At 53.2% G+C, this 19664-nt stretch overlaps 2 protein-coding genes across 2 annotated transcripts in view; one reads left to right on the forward strand and one right to left on the reverse strand.

Moving 5' to 3' along the window:
* Positions 1-2943, forward strand: part of CDC20 (cell division cycle 20) — a 4359-nt gene extending 1416 nt beyond the window's left edge. The window contains exons 3-9 of the mRNA XM_009333908.1: positions 147-275; positions 658-854; positions 1216-1310; positions 1663-1894; positions 2012-2137; positions 2307-2424; positions 2765-2943. Coding sequence (XP_009332183.1) covers positions 147-275; positions 658-854; positions 1216-1310; positions 1663-1894; positions 2012-2137; positions 2307-2424; positions 2765-2943 — 1076 coding nt within the window. The remainder of the gene's footprint in view (positions 1-146; positions 276-657; positions 855-1215; positions 1311-1662; positions 1895-2011; positions 2138-2306; positions 2425-2764) is intronic.
* A 3812-nt stretch (positions 2944-6755) lies between these two features.
* Positions 6756-10579, reverse strand: ELOVL1 (ELOVL fatty acid elongase 1). The gene is made up of 7 exons (XM_009333850.1): positions 10519-10579; positions 9873-10063; positions 9625-9705; positions 9360-9416; positions 8941-9046; positions 8648-8784; positions 6756-8226 (listed from the first exon to the last, which is right to left on the reverse strand). Exons 1-7 carry the CDS (start codon positions 10562-10564, stop codon positions 7972-7974), a joined length of 873 nt encoding a protein of 290 aa, XP_009332125.1. The 5' UTR covers positions 10565-10579; the 3' UTR covers positions 6756-7971.
* Between the last annotated feature and the right edge of the window lie 9085 nt (positions 10580-19664).

The following is a 19664-nucleotide window of genomic DNA, read 5'->3' on the forward strand; positions in this document are numbered from 1 at the left end:
AGTGATGTTAGCACACTGCGCTCTTCTGAATGCATCTCTTCTCTTAGGACTTTATTTTCACTGGAAGGGATTTCTAGTTGGGTGAGCAGTCCTCAGCTGGGAGGAAACAGTAACTCAGGTTAACAAACCTGTTCCTCTGCATGCAGGCTATCAGAATAACCTGAAAGTGCTCTACAGTCAGAAAGCGACACCTGGATCCGGCAGGAAGAATGGCAGATACATTCCCTCAATGCCAGACCGGATCCTGGACGCGCCAGAGATCCGCAATGACTATTGTAAGTCAGCTGCAATGCTGAGTGCTGGGCACTGATGACATTCTGCACTGGAGTGCAGTTCCTAGGATGGTGTGGTCCAAGGAACTGGAGCTCTAACTGGGCTGTTTCAGTATCTTATGCACCCAGGCTGGCATGGACCACTTCTGGAGTGTCCCTGTGTAGCCTTAGAGGAACAGTAGTCCAGAGTGCTGTGTAGGTGACTTGGATCAGGGCTACCTGATGCTGCTAGCTGGGCATGGTGACACCCAGAAGGCTGTCCCTTACCTGTATGTGTGTGTGCATGTGTACCTGCTGTGGGTGGAAGATCTGACATCAGCACTGGTGAAGAGCAGGGCTCTCCAGGTAGGCACAGTATGACCTGCATTGCTCTTCCAAATTGTAGATCTGAATCTCATTGACTGGAGCTCTCAGAACTTCCTGGCAGTGGCTCTGGACAACTCTGTCTATCTGTGGAATCACACTTCTGGGGAGATTATCCAGCTGCTGCAGATGGAGCATCCAGATGATTATGTTTCCTCTGTGTCATGGATTAAAGAAGGAAATTACCTTGCTGTTGGCACAAGTAATGCTGAGGTCCAGGTAAGTGCAGGAGTAAAACTAGAGGTGTTGTCTAGGGATTGCTGGAGCTGTGGGGCCTTGGGACAAAGGCTTGGCTAGTAGAAGGATGCAATGCACTCTGACTTGTCTTGACTGGTGTGGGGTGGAAGTGTCCACATCCAGCCACGGCCAGTGACCAACTGCAGCAGCGAGGAAGAGTTTGGTTTTGGGGTTTTCTGACACCTGGAGTTACTTTCTGTTCTGTAGGCATGAGATACAAATTGATCTCTGCTCCCATACTGACAAGGTTGAATGCCAGAGTCTATGCAGTGAGGTTCCTAGGGCAGAACAACAGGGCTGGGTTTCCTCATCCTCTGGAGAACTTATTGCTCTGCCTCTCTAGCTATGGGACATACAGCAGCAGAAACGTCTCCGAAATATGACCAGCCATTCTTCCCGTGTGGGGTCCCTCAGCTGGAACAGCTACATCCTCTCCAGGTAAAGCAGTGGGTGGGGATGGCTGAAGGGCAGTGTCCAGCTGTTGCTGATTTCTACCTCGGATCTGTGAGTGGTGCAGGCTAGGGATGGCAGAGAGGAATTTCTGTCCTGGCTTGGGATTCTTACTTGGCCTGTTCTGTTGGGACTGTGGGGTGAAGGCCTCTCTTCTCTCTTGCTGTCTGTGCGGAAGCTGTGAAGAGCTGCTTTGGCTGCTTCACTCATGCCAACAGGCCAGTGATGCTGGTAACACTGGTTGAAACCCAGTGGCAGGTATGGCAGTCTTGCAACAGCACAAAAATGGATTTTGGTGAAAATATGTGCCAGCCTGACCCTGCAAGCCTTCTCTCTGCAGTGGGGCACGGACTGGCCACATCCACCACCACGATGTCAGAGTGGCTGAGCATCACGTGGCCACACTTGCTGGCCACACGCAGGAGGTGTGTGGGCTCAAGTGGTCTCTGGATGGCCGCTACCTAGCCAGTGGTGGCAATGACAACCTGGTGAACATCTGGCCATGTACCCAGGGGGACAGTGGAGACTTTGCTCCTGTACAGACCTTCACACAGCACCAGGGTGCTGTCAAGGTGAGTGCAGGGCTGCTGTGGGTGAGGTGTGGGTATGTCTGTGTGCAAGGCAGACAGCAGCACTGGCTGTGCACAGGTTGCCTCTTGCATGACTTAGAATTAACCCTTTTCTTTCAGGCTGTGGCATGGTGTCCATGGCAGTCAAATGTTCTAGCCACTGGAGGTGGGACTAGTGACAGACATATCCGCATCTGGAATGTGTGTTCTGGCACCTGCCTCAGTGCTGTTGATGCACATTCCCAGGTAAGACACGAACATCAGCTTGGAGATAAACACCTTCTGGCAGGACACCTATACAGAGCTGCTGGCTGTGAGGCCCAGAGGCATGGGAAGGGAGTGGACCATGCTCATCTCTGGGTGGTGAGCGTCAGCACAAGCAGCTTGTCTTACCTGTGTTACTGCCTCTTCCCAGGTCTGTTCTATCCTGTGGTCAACAAACTACAAGGAATTCATTTCGGGCCATGGCTTTGCACAGAATCAGCTGGTTGTATGGAAGTATCCAACAATGGCCAAGGTCACTGAGCTGCGAGGTAGGCTGGGCCCTTTGCCTGGGGAAGGGAGGGCTGCTGAAGGCAGATGTAATCCTTGGTTTGAGCAGACTGGTGGTCTAGCCTGGAGCATCGCTGGTGCGGAATGGTGTTCAGGGGCATGCTGCTAGAGGGAGGCACTCCTGTGGGCGGCTGAAGAAACACCGTTGCTCCAAGTGCATGCCTAGGGTGTGAACTCATGCTGCCCCAGCATGGTGTGGGGACAGCTATGGAAGCTGGTGGGGCTCATGGGGCATACAAGAGTAAAGGTGACCATTATGGTAGAACCAGAGAGACCAGGGCATGTGATCAGCACAGCCCTGACTGCACACCTCCTCCTCAGGTCACACTGCCAGAGTCTTGAACCTGACTATGAGCCCTGATGGTGCAACAGTGGCCTCGGCAGCTGCTGATGAAACGCTGCGGCTCTGGCGCTGTTTTGAGATGGACCCCATAAAGAAGAAGGAAAAAGAGAAAGCAAACAGTGCCAAAAGCAGCATCATTCACCAGGGCATCCGATGAGTGCACAGGGCTTGGGGGGGCAGGGGAGAATTCAGTTTACACACTGTACAGTATTTTAAATGTTAATAAACTGCTTTAATTTGACTTTTTCTTAATGGAGTCTGATAGAAAAGGCCATCCTCCCTGATGTTTGGGATCTGGGCAAGTGGTGGAGCTCTTGTTCTTCAACACAGCCCTGAAGTCCTGGGAAAAGGAAGATGCTGTGCAATGTGTACTTCTGCATCTGTCCCAGCTAAGGCATGTGTGTCACCTGACACATCTTAATGCTGATGACAAGTACAGCTCCATCAGAGGGGCTGTGGCTTACTTGTACCCCACAGGGGGAAGCTGTAGCACTGAAAGACCCTAGATGGGGGCTGTCTGCCTGCAGCTGATGTCTAGCCTGTCTGTAGAAGTCCCCCCTCAGCCCCTCCTCTAGCAAAGCTCTACCAGGTAAATGCAGCTTTCTCTGCACCTCTTAACTTTCTCAAACTGGAATCATGGAGCAGCCTGGCCTGTGGCTGGACACTGGTTCTGGTAAGAGAAAGGGAAGTGTTAGGGGACAAAGAGGGCCTCTGTATCCATGTGCTGCTCTTGGTTTCTTTTAGAATAAAGGGTTAGAGCCTGGGTGACTTCCTAGCCTTCCATCCCTGATCAGTGTGTCAAAGCTGACCCTTCCCAGGGCTCCACCCCTGCAGTGAGGCTAGGAAGAAGCATCCCTGACTTGCCTCAGCTTTCACAGAGCAGTGAACCAGCTCTAAACTGGCCCCTGCCTAAGAGAGGGCCCTCTGCCCAGCTGCTGCCTGCTTTGGTGCCAGCTGGGGGGGCGGGGAGCAAGGCTCAACTGAAAGCACAGTTTGTCTGTGTCCCCAGCTTCTGCTGTGTCCTGCTTCTTGGCCAGGTGGGCCTTCCTGTGCCTCTGCAGGCAACTACCAGCAGTGATCACCTGTGCCAGAGCAGTCTGGGGACTTGTTCTTGGCAGTCTGAGCTGTAGTGTCGCCTGCACACAGCAGTTAGTCAGTCTTGTTCTGCTACATGCAGCCTCTGTGCTGCAGCCAACGCTGCCTGCTCTTACAGTGCTAGGGCAAAATAGCTATTCTTGCAGTGAGTTTAGTACTGAATTTAGGAGCCAAATGCTATTGGGGGAAAAAAGGGGGGGCTGGAAACATACAGCAACAGCTGTCATCAGGCCCAAAGGCCAGAAAGGGGCTGGCAACAGGCAATGGCGTGAAGCCTGATGCAAAATAAAAGGTTAGTTTACATTGCCACAGCCAGCCTGGACATCATGCAAGAGACTCCCAAAGCACCGTCAACCTGGTGCATGGCCCTTAGTCATATATTCTTACAGCAGCCCTGATCTCCGTCCTCCCCTCCTGCTGAGGGGAAGCCCTGGTGCCAAGCTGAGGCTGCATGCAGGGAAGCAGGCAGCAGGGCTCAGCTGACATCTGGTAGAGCTTGACTCCCCAGCACTTGGAAAATGCATTTTCCTCCAGGCTCAGTTGTGCTGGTACAAGTTGCAGGGAGCATATTTGAGCCTTTACCTGAGCAAGAGCCAGCAGGGCCACAGCTGCCGTGCTGCACTATAAGTTGGAGCCCTGGAGTCTGAGGTTGTGGGGCTGCCCCAGACCCATCGAGCCTGTCCTTCAGCTGCACCAGCACAGCCAGGGGCTGCGCAGCTGATTAGCACCTTGGCCTGTGCAAAGCAGCTCAACAAAGCTTGTACCTCCCCCATCAGCCTGTGATTAGCTGAGGGTGGATTATTAACCATTTTCACCTTCCTCTTAGCACAGTACCACACTGTACCTGGCACCAGGCTCCTGCTCTGCCTCCTGAGTTTTAAGCCAGCTGGAGCCTTCAAAGGTGGGCAGTGTTGGTACAGCCCCATTTGGCCACCTGCAGAAGAGCAGGGGAGGTCCAGGGGAGGAAGAGGCAGCTCTCCTTCCTCTTCAGAAGCAAATCCTAGGGCAGCAGCTGGATTTAATGGGGCAGGAGCCCACATGCAAGGTTTGGCTCTTCCTCAGGGCTGTGCTGCTGTTGTAGGAGCCCTGCCCCACACCCCTGCAGCTTAATGCTGGGAGTTAGTGCAGACTTGCTGTGGCCCCACAGCAGATTAAGGCTTCCAGTGGTTCCCAACCCTGGAAGGAAGGCTTTACATGCCTGAAAGCTGGTGGAGTTTCTTCACTCCCTTGTAATGGCAGTTTATCTTTCTCAGACAGAGCCTATCTTGCCTCTCTCCTTAGCACATACCCACCCCCAGAAGCTGTGCATTACACACCCCTTGAAAGTCCTGAGCGTTACTGGAAGGTGATGATATTGCAGTGTCTTCCTGTGGCTCCATGCTGGTCCTACTGCCCTGGAGAGAGGAGGAGCAGAGGAAAGAGCTGGGCACTGACCCAGCAGGCCCAGGAAACACTGCCGTATAAGGTGTGAATTCAGTTTGGAGCAGCAGCCCAGACTGACCATGACAGCATATAAATTACAAGCCCATGGAAAGATCACAGCTAACAGGAACAATTGGAGGAAGAGAGAGCAGAGCACACAGGGAACAGGCCATTTTAAAATGCCAAGCATAAGTAGTTTAAAGTATTGTTACTATTTTGGGCAAAAACAAAGACAGGCCTGTCTTTACCAAGAGCCAGCTGTGGGGGGAGAAGGAGGCTAGACCAGAAAAGCTCCATCTCAGCTGGACTGTCACCTACAGCTCCTGAAGTGGCAGCTTCTGAGCATCAAACTGATGTTACACACCACTTCAGCAGGGACCAGAACAAGCTCTCCTGCCAGTCCTTGCCCACAGAGAAGCAGCAACAACTGGGAGAACACTACACAGTGCAGCAGCCAGATCCCATTTTAAGGCTTCATACATACAAGGGCACTGAGCCCTGTAAAATGGGGTGATGCCCGTGTGCAGTTAGGCATATTGGTCATACCAGTTCAGCTCACTTGAAGAGGTTTTCCTACATTTCAGAGCATAGCCTTGAGGAGTACAGCAGCTCAGGCTGTACTTGGCTCACCCCAAGCCCTGCTCTAGGGCTTTACACTGGACATCTGGACATCCACTAAAGCCCTCCCAGACTCCAACCAAACCTACAGTGAAACTCAGCTTCTGGAGGCCTGCTGGTCTAATGCACTCCTCCCAGCTGCGAGCAGCCCAGGCAGCTACCCACACCTCTTCCCAGGCTTGAGTCAGGACCTAGGCTGCCCTCTCTGCAAGGGGAAGGCAGCACTGTACCCCAACAGCACTGAAGGGAAGCCAGACTGTCTCAGGTGGTAGACAGGGCAGAGCCCAGCCAGGAAGATGTACTGCTGTAGCAAGAGCAGAGCAGCAGCAACAAAAGCCTCCCTCTGACCAGCCTCATCTGTGTTCTGCACAGATCCACACTGCAGGGGCATTCACAGATGGCAGCAGCTTTGGCTTCAGTAGATGTAGAAAAGAGTCTGCTCTTTCCCCATCACCTGGGTTTCCAAGGTCTCCATTCCTTGCTCTGCCACAACTCAGCTGCCCAGGATTTCTGAAAAGCAGCAGCTCCTCCTGGGCAGCTGGCCCATGTCCCAGCCTGCACCCATGCTCCACCCCAGCCATTCTTTCACAGGGTGGAGCCACTTTCACAACAGGAGCCTTGACACATTTCCTGCCCTGAGCACTGCTCTACCAGAGCACTGTGGAAACAATCTGCCATCTGCTTCATCAGCACACTGCTATCACCCTCTCCCCCCAACACACAAACCTGCTACACCAGCTGCTTCTCCCAGCCCTGCCTCCAACCACACTGGGCAGGACCATGCACCTGGAACAGCTTCTGAGCACTGCAAGCCAGGAAAAACAAGAGGGCAGAGCCATTTCTCCTTCTGTTTGTTTATTTGTGATAGAAGAGCAGCCCAGTCTGACAGGGCCTGGCTCCTTCACCTCATCCTCAAGGCCACCAGCATGGTTTTGGTTACAGCCAGAGCAGATGACGGGCACCAGGCCCAGGAGAGCTGCTGCACTGCCCTGCTGTAGGGCAGAGTACACCTTCACCCAGGCCCAGTTGGATCCACAGAGGCAAGAGGTGCTCACTATTACACCACAGCAGGGCACACTACAACCATCCTCCACTGTGCTCACGCTGGGCCAGAGCAGGCCTGGTCCCAAGCAGGAGAGCCTGGGAGCTGATTCTAGGGGCAATTATTGCTCAAGTCTTGAGTCTGCAGGAATGGAAGTGGTCCAAGGCAAGGCTGAGCTTGGCCTCCCCCACTCTGGAACAAGCCACCAGCTGCCATACAGGATCAGGTAAGTGTGGCTAAAGCACACACTAAGCACCCAGCCCAGGCACCTAAAGGCAAGGCAACCCAGGCTTATTGTGTGGGGGAGGCATTTCAGGCTGTCACAACCCCTGCTATGTACTAGGCACAGGGCATGTGTACTGTACTGGGCAGGTCTGGGCCCTCAAGTCCCATACGCACTGCCCCTACGTTCTCCACAGCCACACCTAAGCACAGATATGCCAGGGTAGGACCCCCCACCTGGGCACACAGGAACCAGAAGGGACATGCAGCACTGTGGCATGGAACAAGGTGGCACAAGGCATGGTAGAGCAGGAGCACTCACACTTGAGCTGGCAGCAGCAAGCAACCAGGGGCAAGTCTGCTCATCTACACAGGCTCTGATGAGACAGGGAAGAGGAGAGGGCACCAGGGCAGGGACCAGCCTCTTCTTTTGGTCCTACTCAGAAGGAAATGGCCCTCAGGCAGAAGGGCCAGATGTAGGCACTTGGGGGAAGTTCCTTTGGAAACACTGGAATGGGACTGCAGCCCCACAGCTGTGATGCAGGCAGCTGCCTCTCTGCTCAGCAACACTGAGAAACAGCACAAGCCCTCCCAGGAGCAGGAGAAGTCGCCCATGGCTGCTCAGAGCAGAGGGGCCGGGCATGCAGACAGAGGACAGCAGGGCTGGGCACGGGGGTACAACAGTCTGTAGGCACTTGACTTGGCTAGTGGCACCCAGGAGCAGGGGAACAGGTCCCAGCTGCCTCTGCCCCGGGGCTCTCATTGGCTCTGGGAGGGCCTTGCCCTCTAGTTGGCTTTGACCTTGCCATTGACAACAGTGCCGTTCTCATGGATGCTGCTACCGTTGTGCTGGGCTGCTTGCTGAGCCACCCTGGGCAACCGTTTACCCTTGGTGTAGGACTGGTACCAGAAGTTGGAGAAGAGGATGAAGAAGATGGTCCCATAAATCCAGATGAGGTGGATGAAGATGGGGAACTGGTACTGGCAGCTGGGCATGAAGTAATACTGGGAGATGTGGACGGAGACAATCACAAATTGTGCCTGGGAGCAAGGCAGAGCAGGGACAAGTTATTCATGGGAGAAGGGTCAGAGAACGCCACTAGAGACCTCCTTTTTAGATGAAAGCAATAAGCTCCTTTCCCACTCTGAAGTAGAGGGCCTTTAGTGAGGCACAGTCAGCAACAACTGGAAGAGGCAGGCACAAGTATCAAGGCATGTGCCTCTCACCCTCCCAACATGGCTGCAGCCCAGGGGCAGCAGGCTGAGCAGCACCCGTGCCCTAACCAGGCCAGTAGGGCTATCAGAGGCTCACAGTGGGCCAGAGCTGCTAGAAACCCAGAGTGAGAGGCTACAGAAGAGACAGCTACAGCTGCTGGCTGCACCTTTCATAGGTGCAAGGGCTGGCCTGCCCCTCACATCAGAGATCTGAGGGCACATGCTCTGCTCCACAGCACGGACTCACCAGCTGGATGGCTGTGATGTGCTTCTTCCACCACAGGTACTTCTGAAAGGCAGGTCCCGCTGCTGAGAGCCCGTAGTAGAAGTACATGACAACATGCACCATGGAATTGATCATGGCATGGAATGAGCCCATTCCCCCTGTTAAGACAGATTTTCATCAGCATAAGTCAATCCTCCACAGCAATTAGCACTACAAGGAGCTCCTAGGAGCCCAGCAGGGCTAAAAAACCCTTCTCAGCACACTGGGGCAAACCCCACCCTTTCCCCAAGCTGGGCACCCAGTTTCCATTTTACCTGGACCAAACTTTGCTCCCCACCACCAGCTCCAAGGCAGAACAGAGTGGTGGAAGAGGTGCAGGAATGTGACCTGTTCATTCTTCTTCCGCAGGACAAAGATCACCTGCAATGAGAGCTCAACAGCATCAAGGACCTGCAACCCTAAGAGCAGCTAGAGCAGGCTGGGCCACTAATTCACAGTGTCTGATCTCAGTGATGCTTCCCCCCCACTCTAAGCTCACTGCCACCACACATTAGGTCACCCCACAGCTTCCAGAGCTATAACATGCCAAGAGTGGCCTCCTTGGCAGTGATGCCAGACAGAAGCTCTGCCAGGTCAGACTGGAAGGGCTAAAGAAAGCACCTACCCCAAGTACACTGGGCCCCAACTCCCTGCCCAGCAAGCAGTGACAAGGCCTCCTCAGCAACTTACTCACCGTGTCTGTCAGTTCAATGAACTTGGAGAAGACAAAGAGCCAAGCAACACTAACCATCTGTAACAGAACAGGTTACCATTAGAGACCCACCTCAGCCTGAACATGCCCAGTGACCAAGGGTCTCCATACAGTAACCCTGGGGTAAAACCAAGAGCCAGGGACTGCAAGTCCTCTGCCTCAGAAGAGGCAGGTAGCTGTGATCTCGCTGTCTAAACACAAGCGCTAAAGGCCATCCCCACTTATTGGGAGAGGGATGAAAACTCACCCTGAGGGCCTTGGGGTCCTGCGAGAAGTCCACAGGGTCACATCGCCAGGTGTACCCAGTAAGCCACCCTGCCATCAGGAACTGCAACAAAAGCATCATCAGGGTGAGGCCCAACACATTACCCACTGCATGTCCCAAGCCCTGTGCAGAAGGGCAGGGAACAGCCTGCAAAAGGGCTCTCCATCACCCACACAGCCTGCATGGACTGCTTTATATATGCCACACAAAGCCTACTGCTGACAACTCACCTCATAGACTATGTAAAGTGAGAGTCCCACCAGAAAGAAGTTGTATAGCACCATGAACTTCTTCAGGTTTAAAGGCTTCCTGTTAGCCATTAGCCGGGGACCCAAGGATAGTACAAAGTAGACATATGCCAGAAGGATGCCCATCACAAGGAACGGGGACTGCATCAGTGGATAATCGGCAATGCGGGGGTCTGCAGAGAGAGCCACGGTGCAGGGCAGTTAGTATCCTCACCCCAGTCTACTGCCAGCAATGCTGCTGCCAGAGTGGAGGCAAGGACATGGCAATCCTGTTCTCCTAGGACAGGAGTGCGGGGGGGGGACACGACACGGACGGACAGTCTGGGAGCAGAGGTTGGTGAAGCCAGCCAAACTCAGTAAGGTACAACCTGAAGCCATGCTGCAGGACAGCCCAGAGACCCTCTGCCCAGAAGGGCACAAATGCCCCAAAAGGGCTTGCACAGGCACTGAGGCAAGACAACCTCACAACAGGCAGCCCAAAAAACCCAGAGCTGTATCTACATCAGGGTAGAGGCAGGATATAGCCAGACTCAGACTGCTTCAGGGATGACAGATCACCCCCCTGTGCCTGTGGCAGTAAGGCATGTAGTGCCACCTGCCCTGCAGCTGGGCAGAGCCAAACACTCACCTGCTTTCTTCATGAAGTCCTGATACATGGTCACAATCCCCTCCATGGTGGTGGCAGTACCTCTGTGGAGAGGAAGGGCAGATCATGCAGCTGTTTTCCCAGGAGAGCCACCTGCAGAGCACAGTCCTGCAGATCAGCAAGTTTCAAGCACAGCTTCAGAGGTAGTCATGTATCTGGCCAGCATTGCTCTCAACTGACCATACACCAGCATCCACAATTCCAGTTGAGCCATACACTCCCCACTTCTTGCTGAGCCTGGCCCTGTCTCCCCAGCTCTGCTGGGAACCCCACCATCCACCACCAGCAGTCCTTCCAAGGCAGGATCCTAACATTTCAAGCCAGCTAGGAAAGCTTCCAACCTCAGTGCCGTTTCTCCAGCCCCTTAGTCTTGCTTCTGCTGTACAGGCTCCAACACTATCACCCACAACAATCATGCTATTGCCACCAACCTTGCCACCCATACCCACCCAGCACACTGGTCTGCCTGACCCTGGTGAAAGGTCTCCAAGGGAGATGCAGAGCTGGCCCACACTCTCCACAGAGCAGTGCCTTTGTGATCAGCTTTGGGCTCCTGCCCACTGATCCCCACCAGAAAAGCAACACAGCATCACTGGCAGGCCCACTGCATGAGGAAGGAAAGCCATCAGTTCAGAAACACACCAGTTTCTGATCTCCGAGTTCCTGGTTTCACATCCTTGCACAAAACCCTCCCAACAAGAGCTACTACCCCATAACCCAGCACCTCAGAGGCTAGGTGCATCCTACTTGGCAATGACATTTCCACTACCCTTCCAAACAGAGGACAGTATCCCCAGTTAGGGGAGAAAGCTGCAGGAGAAGGATATAGGGCTGCAGGGAGAAGGACTGGCACTCCCCACATTCACTCAGCCTCACTATGAGCACACACCAGATAGCAACCCAGATGGATGCTCTCCAGAAGAGCAGGAAGGGCCCAGGCTCTTGCTGCCGCAGGCAAATTTGAAACACCCTCACCCAGCTCCCTGTGCTTCCCAACCTCTCCCCAGCCTACAGGACACCAGACCAGCAGGGAAGGAGGCAGAGCACAGGCCCAGCCCCACCTGACTCACTCACCTGCAAGGGAGGCATTCCCCACAGCTGCTACCAAACAGACACTCCCCCTACCCCTTCCTCCAGGAAGGTGCACAGGAATCATTGCCCACGCACAGGCCTGGGGAAACAGGTCCCCAGTCCAGTCTCCCCAGAAGGTTTATTGCTGCTGCCACCAGGAAGCACGCAGCCTCTCCCAGACCAGCAGCCACGAGGCTGAAGCCAAAGTAACCTTCTTCCCAGTAAGGTCCCAGCTCAGAGTATCCAGCAGCCACTGCCGCCTCAAGCTCTCACCAGCCAGCACCAGCATTGCTCCTTCAGCTTTGCTGCAACAGGAAGAGCTCAGTGCTCTTTGCTCTAGCTGGGACCCAGGCAGGACAGCAGCAGACACTACCTGTGCAGTGCTACCAAGCACCTACATAACAGGCTTCACTGGCAGCAATCTTCACAGGGGCCTGGCACACACCATTCTGGCTCACCATTCTCTGCAAATCACTTTACTGCAGCAACAGTACTGGCTCTGTGCCTCCCCAGTCATACCCTGCATGCTCCTCCAAACTGGGGAGTGCCACCCAACCTCCCTGCAACAGCAGTGGGGTGAAATAGGTTTCCCCCTTCAGCCCTAGCCCCCAAAGTACCCATTCCTCCAAGCAAGGCTCCAGAGCAGCCTGCACAGCCACATACCCCAGGGACAGAGCCCAGGAAGTTTTGCTGTCCTTCAGAAAGCACAGAATGTGGTTCTTTATGCCACCCTGGAGGCAGCTGCAGCAATAGGGCAAAGCCCACTTAGGACTGATCCCCACACCTCAGGGGCACCAGCAGCAGAACAGATCCTCACCTTCCCAACCCAAGGTTTCAAGGGGTTTAATAGCAAGTAATACTCACTTATAGTATCACCGTGATACAAGGAATATTTAAGGTCCTGGGCGCTGCCAAGATTATTCACTCTCCACATCCAGCAGAGGCCAGAAAAGCATAGCAGGAACTACAGCATCTTTGAGAGCCACTCAAGGCTCCAGCTGTGGGAAATGCAGTAAGTACAAGTCCTGAGAGCTGCTAAGCTCTATGTTGCTTTAAAGGCTAAAAGCAAACTCCAAACTTGTCTGTCTAGTTTCAGCTTTCAACCACTACATCCAGCTACACCTTATTTGCTAGATTGAGGAGCCCTCAAGAGTTAGTTCCCAGCACAGGTACCTGACTACTCAAGCTCTGTGTTTATCTTATCAAGCTGAATGAGTCAGCCTTACTACAGGTCCAGGGCAGAGACAAGACTCCTGTGGAGCACTTGCCTATTTTGGGCAGGCTGGGATGAGAAGATAGTATCAGTTGCCCACAAGCTTAGAGCTACATCTCACACTACAGGGAAACACTTGAGCTCAGGCACTACAGATTACTTTGCTGACCCTGATGCCAGCGAGGCTCCAGCACCACTGGCCGACTGGGACCCCAGCTCAAAACAATTCAGGGTCCCAGGACACTGGGGACTTGGGTAAGAAGACACTGCAGTTTTGCCCTGACAGACCTGCTGAAGGCTGCACAGAGCACACAGCAGACAAGGGTCATCCTGGCACCAGCCCTGAACCCAGACAACTATCCCCCCAAGCAGTGGGAGAAGCCCACTTCAACCCAGCACTAGCACAGAAGCCCTCACCAGTGTGAACAGCAACAAGTCCCTCTTACTGCTGTGTCTCCTCCAGCACTCCTACAGCCATATGTGCCACAGGGAGAGGGGAGGCATTGGGCTCGTCCTGAACATGGGCTCTGGGCAAGCACCCGGACAGAACTAGCAGGATTATGCTACAGGCCCTTATGAAAAGGACCTGTGTGTCTTCCACAGCTTCCCTAAGCAGAAAAACATCCTGCTGCATTCAGCTAACAGAGCAACCACATCTCCAGGGAACCCCTGAGGTCTTCAGGTCTTTGCAAGACTGGCATGCTACACTGTCCTGCATCAGACAGAAGCTGAAGTGTGCCTTGCTCAGTGAGCAGATGCAGATATGTCTCACCCTCCTCTGTCTCCCAAGGCACCGCCACTGCCCTTGGGGTGTTGGCAGTTGAGCTGCAAAGGGGGAGTTGTAGAGCAGGCCCAAGCATTACCTTCACTAAGCAGGAGGATGCGAAGTGCACTGGCCTGCCTGAGCCCTGATGGCTCCATGCCAGCCTTTCTGCTGCAGGCAGGGGTTTTCTAGCACAGAGCAGCAAGTGTCTGGGAAGCTGAACTCGCTCCTACCATTTCCTCTGTGCACACCACCAGCACTTAATGTCCCTCTGCACTTTGACAGAGGTTCACCACCCAGCCAGGTATCTGCTCTTACTGCCCTCCATGCTACACCGCACATCACACATTGCAAGCATTTACAGCTCAGTAGCTGGTACCTGTCCACTCTGCACAGGGGAGACACTTACTCCTCTGACTCCTCCCAGATCCTGATCCTCTTGGGCAAGGAACTGGGAGGAGATGGGGAACCCAAAGCTGAGCCTTGAACAGCTCAAGAGAAGACAAGCAAACAGGTCCAATCATCCCAAAGTACCAGGAACCCTTGGGGCCCAAACACACCCTGCACAATACCGAGAGACCTTGCAACACATCTCCTTCCACCTCTCACCAACAGGTTATCACTTCCTCATCTCAGCAAGAAAGTTCTCACTATTTGCAAGCCAGAGTACCAGGCCACATTCTGCCCCAGTAACCAACATCAAGGATTAGATACTTGCTTACGCCAAGCAATGTGTAGACCGCGTATTTCCAACAAGCTATACAGCTAATTAGTGCAACTTCAGCAAGAAAAGCAAGGCCCTTTATAACCAGCCCTAGCAGCCCAAGAGCAGTCAGACCACAGCACTGTGAACGACAACACTGACAGAGACCAGAGCTCAACCCTGTTACTTTAGTTAACTCTCTCCCCACACAGCAGCCATCTGCAAGCAACAGACTCAGCCCCAGCCGTCCAACCCCAACGCTCCTACCCCATCAGCATTCGAGTCAGAAATCAGTCCTGTAATAAGTGAGAAAGCAAGCCACCCTAATCTCCCCACTACTTTAATTACAGGCAGCACCAAAACAGTCTGGTAGGTGGCTGCAGAGCTGCCACCCCAGGGAGAGCTGGCACAGGGCCCTTGCTGAACTGGCTAAAGCAGGCCTGGCCCCTGTGGAGCTCCCAAAGGAGCAGCAACCCTCAAAGGTCAGGAGATAACCAGTTGGCCAGAGATCAAACTAATCCTCATCCCTGACCTACAAGCTGGCAGCGAGGCTTGCTGCCTGATGCAGCTCTGATCTCCACAGCCTCTTGGAAGAGGCATCTTCCTCTCCCAGCTCCTCACCACAGCACCTGCCCAGCTTCCTGGAGCTCCAGAAAGTCATTGCAGGGTCCAGCAAGGCCTGCACACAGCTCTGTGCACCCAGGAAGCATGTTTCCCAGCAAAGCTATGGGGACCTGTGGTTCAGAAGCATCTGCCAGCAGCAGCTGTCGCTGTGGAAGAGAGACGGACCAACACAGGGCCTGGTGGCCCCAGACCAGGCAGCACTCACTGAGGCTGGCACCTCAAACCATCACCAAGAGCTGTCAGTCACAGCTCCAGGAGAAGCTTTCCTGAGCTTACGCACAAGTGAATGCAGCAAGACAAGGAGCACAAAACCACATCTGCCCTGAACAACACACAAGCAGCAAGGCAGTCAGAGCAAGGCAAGGGGAAGAAGGAGCCTGGCCAGCCCTGAGCAGCAGCACCCTGTTCTTTATGAACTCTGCAGTGGGATCGCTCTAAGACTGACATTTACCATGAAGCCGAGAAAACTGGATTTGGATCTCCTCCTTCTGCCACTCTGTGCCCAGGTGAAAGGGAGAGGGGCCTGTAACCAGCCAGTGCACAGTCGCTTCACACGCAGCATCTCAGGACACCAGCTCAAGCACATGCAGCAGAGAGCACTCAACAGGAGAGCTGTATTCAAGTACACCTGCATTACTGGTAACAATTTCAGCCACCTCACTGAAGACTCAGTTAAGGCACTGTTGTCCACATGCTACTAAAGTCATGTTTTTCCCTCAAGAGAAAAATCACAGCCTGAAGAGATGCCTGTGCACCAGCTTACAGGGCACACAAGACCAGTCTAGCAGCAGAGCATGAGCTGCTATGTTTCAAGTGCAGAAAGCCATACCAGCAGATTAGGGCAGAGCAGGAAAGTAGAGCTCTCCTGGCCTGGCATCTTGGCTCTGAGGACTCAGGACAGACTCTCTGATTAGAATTTGAGGACAACTAATCCCAGAACTCTCAGCTCACAACATAACTGCAAAGTCTACAAGGGAACTTCATGCTAATACCACCAGGTAACTTTTCCTACTTGAGTCACATCTGTCTGTCACTTCCTGTGCCTCAGCTACTTCATGCTGAGTGTCAAAGGACAGGGCTAACAGCCTGGTACCATATGCTCTGCATCAGCATACTTTGTAGTCAGTATAGGACTGTGTTCACAGAGAATGGATGCAAACTCTCAGACCCTTGATACGTAACAGCTCTTGCAAGAGCTGCTATTGCAGCTGGTGCAGGAGTCACGCTGGCTGAGTGCTGCTCCTGGCACGCTGTCTCCCAAGTGGCAGGAAGTGACCTGTCTGAAGTTGAGGAGTTTCCCCAGCTTCACCAAGTGTGTGCTAATACCCTACCACTATCTCCCACAGTGGCTGTGAAACCCTGAGGCCTTTGGATAGCATCCTATAAACAGAGATTAAGCTCTCCCCTTCCCATGTTCACTGGAAGCAGGGAGAGCAAGAAGAGACTCCCAGATTAGCAGGCAAGCTCTGCAGAGCCTGGGCAGTCAGTGTGGCACCCCTGCAAGCTTTCAGGGGAAGGAGCAAGCCCATTGCAACAGGATACTGGTAACCTTGCACAAAAAAACAAGGCAGGTCATCAGACTTCAAGGTCCCACAAGAGCATACGTTGCAGTAAAAGGTCTATATGCACAGCACACTTTTTTTCAGGGACAGCACCTCCCCAAGCTGATCAGGCAAACTGTTAGAGTAGGCTTACTCCTTATCACATTCAACACTGGCGGCTGCGTATTCAGGGCACTGGTATCGGTACAGATGAGAGCAGTCAGGGAGAAAGCAGGGAAAAGGCAACATTAGGCAGAAAGTCTGACATAGAAAGGAACAAAGCAGTAAAGAAGTGAAGGAAGACAAGAAACAGAGGGTGAGATACCTTACTTTCCACTTCTGGAGGCATTTCCTTTCCAAGCTAGCCACACTGAGCTGTGTCCACTCCCTCATGCAACACCAGGTAAGGGGAGAGAAGTGGAGATTGCTGGGCTCCCTTTCTGAAGTGATAGCACCCAGCAGCCCCCCCCAGGGTGCACAGGAGAGCACTCAGGAAGGACAAAACTAGGCAGGCAACAGAGGAAGACAGGCAGGGTTAGACCAAGCAGGGCTGGCTCCTGACACCTGCTTCTAGATACAGGTCAAGCCTTCCAAAGCCCTCTAGCAGAAAAACACAGAGCACCCATATCTGGAGGTGGGACAGATAGAGCATTCATCTCTGTGGTTTTAATCATTACGCAAGTGCCTCACTACAAGGCTTCACCTCTGTTCCCACAGCAGTGTCTGTAATCATTACACAGTAGTGATTACTGTGCTCTGTCCCATCCAGGCCTGTGCATTAATTGGACAGGCACACCAAGACAAGACAGACATTAGAAGTCTACAAAGCAAGATGCAGAAAGAAAAAACTCCTCAAATCCCTCCAACAGCTCTGTCTGGACCAGTCAAGAGGCTCAAGTGTGAACCCAGAGCCACTTCTCATTGAGACAAGGGGTCACCGCCTGGAACTCACTATGACATCTGCTTTGGAGCTCCCTACCCTTTGCACCAAGAAGGCAGTGCTGTCACACAACCACCTTTAACAAGGAAAGGAATGTTCCTCGGCAATACTAGAGATGCCAGAGACTCCAGCAGCAGAGTAGAAGCACCACAGATCCCAACAGGCCTAAGGCTTAATAGATACCACCTTTGACAGGGTTCACAGCCCAACACACACACAAAAAAGCATTAGGCCTGATCATCTCCACACAGGTGTAGATGGACCACTCAAAGCCAGGGCTATTGCTCCTACTGCTGGTCCTGTACAGACAGGGAAAGCCTCTTAGGGTTAAGTAGAAGCAACATGAGGTATAACTCTGTATACAGAGCAAGTCTATTAACAAACCATGAGAGCAAGCTAGCTGATCTGATCCACAGGGTAAGAGCACTCCTTGCAGCAAGGCTGGAGAACTTGCTGCCGCAGTGACAGCTTACCACCCTGATCCATCCCACAGGGAAGAATCAACCAGAAATTAAATACCCTGTGAGACGCCAAAAGAAATCAAGAACCATCAGACCCGCTTACCACCTCCACCAGCCCCAAGCCACTAAAGTCTCAGATAGCATCCAGACACAGGCCTGCTGGTGGGGAGCTGGCTGTGGCAGCTGCAACCTGTCATCTCTGAGCAACAGCAGCCCCACAACTCCTGCAGGAAAGAGCCCTGGCTCCTGGGGACCGGCTCCTCCCTGCAGGAGCCCAGGCTGCCTCACCTGTTTGACTGGCAAGAACCAGACTTTCCAGCCCAAGTATTCCCACCATCTGACAGCCAGTAGGGCACATGCTAGCACAAATCCAACATGAAAGTACAGAAACACAGATCTCTTGGGTCATCACACGCACCACTCCCAATATCTTCTCTAAAGGAAGGATCTCAGCCTAAGCATTGACTGTGCTGTAAGCCCAGCAGAAAAGGGGAAAGCGTTCACCCGCAACCTTCAAGGACAGTGCCAAGCCAAGCACGCACCTGCTTCTGAGCTTCCTGGGGATGCAAAGCTTTTCTCCACCAGGAGAGAAAGGAGACACTATGCACCTTGAATAAACTCACATATTTTCACCTCCAAAACATGGTGAAAGACCTCTAGGTCAGAGTGAGTTTTTACTCTCCTAGCCTCAGTTTTAACAGTACTTTCTCTCATATTACATTTCTGCCCTGAAGGACCATATAATCCCCCCCTATCTAACACACTTTCAGGAAACAGAGGTGAGAATACAATGCAGGGCAGGACTGCAGAGGCCCAGGCTGGGTGAGTTGCATGGCTTAATCCCCACAGTGAGAAGCAGCAAGATGCTGCAACAGCTGGCATCATGCTACTTCTCAAAGTAACAGGCTGTCAGCAGCCCATGAGCTAGAGGGGCTTCTTAGGAAAGAGATAAGACACAGCAGTCTCAGTCAAGCCCCAAGGGCTCAGCCAACAGTTTGACTAAACCATCATCAAGAAGCTGCCCAGCAGGTCTGGTGGGAAGGTCAGCTCCATCCAGCTAGGAATCTGCCCTGGCTGCATTCTGGCAAAAGAGAAGGTGATCAATTTGGGGCAGCACAGCAGGATGGATGCACTGCTGCACACACAATCCTGGCCTCCGAGAGGGGAAGAGATGCTCTGAGGGAATGTACTAGCAGGGAAAGCAACCAGTGTTATTCCACACTGCCCACTGAGCATAAGAAGGGGTATTCACCTCACTTCTTCCTGCCCTTAGGACTCCAGAACCAAGGCTGGGGTTGCAACCAACCTTGGTTGCAAGGTTGCAACCATGGGGAAAGCACCTGACAGTCTCCCTGCAAGCAGCAGCCAGGCACTGAGGCATACAGACTGCCACCCCCAAAGCCTCCCATCCTGTCACAACGCCTGTATATTTATACTGTCTCATTTAGCCTGTTGCAGAGATCAAAAAGAAGCAGCTTTCCTAACTGCCTCTTCGTTAAGAGAGAGGAACAGGCCCACAGAACTGACCTACAGACCAAGTCCAGTACTGCCTGAAGGTCAGATGAGCATTTGGCCACGGTTATTAAACCTGCAGTTGCCCAGCAAGTGCAGACCCCTGTACATGACCACACACCGGTCCAAGGTGAGCTTGCAGCCAGGCTACTACTGCCACCAGAAGGGTAAGAGGGATCTCCTACCCCTCCCACCAGAGTTCCAGAGCAAGGGCCAGCGGGAGGCCAAGCACCTACACGAGCCGGCCTTCCACGACCCACTTAGCGAGGCAGTTCCTATGAAATAGACAGAACTGTACCC

This window comes from Pygoscelis adeliae, unplaced genomic scaffold, assembly GCF_000699105.1.
Source record: "Pygoscelis adeliae isolate BGI_AS28 unplaced genomic scaffold, ASM69910v1 Scaffold10, whole genome shotgun sequence".
Taxonomy (NCBI): Eukaryota; Metazoa; Chordata; class Aves; order Sphenisciformes; family Spheniscidae; genus Pygoscelis; species Pygoscelis adeliae.

What these genes read in the sequence shown, in the direction of transcription:
- ELOVL1 (XM_009333850.1), bottom strand. Translation starts at nt 10,564, where the DNA reads ATGGAGGGGATTGTGACCATGTATCAGGACTTCATGAAGAAAGCAG. An exon ending in GGACTTCATGAAGAAAGCAG is followed by an intron (nt 10,064 to 10,518) that starts GTGAGTGTTTGG and finishes CTCTCTCTGCAG; the next exon opens with ACCCCCGCATTGCCGATTAT. An exon ending in GGGAGCAAAGTTTGGTCCAG is followed by an intron (nt 8,785 to 8,940) that starts GTAAAATGGAAA and finishes CTGTCTTAACAG; the next exon opens with GGGGAATGGGCTCATTCCAT.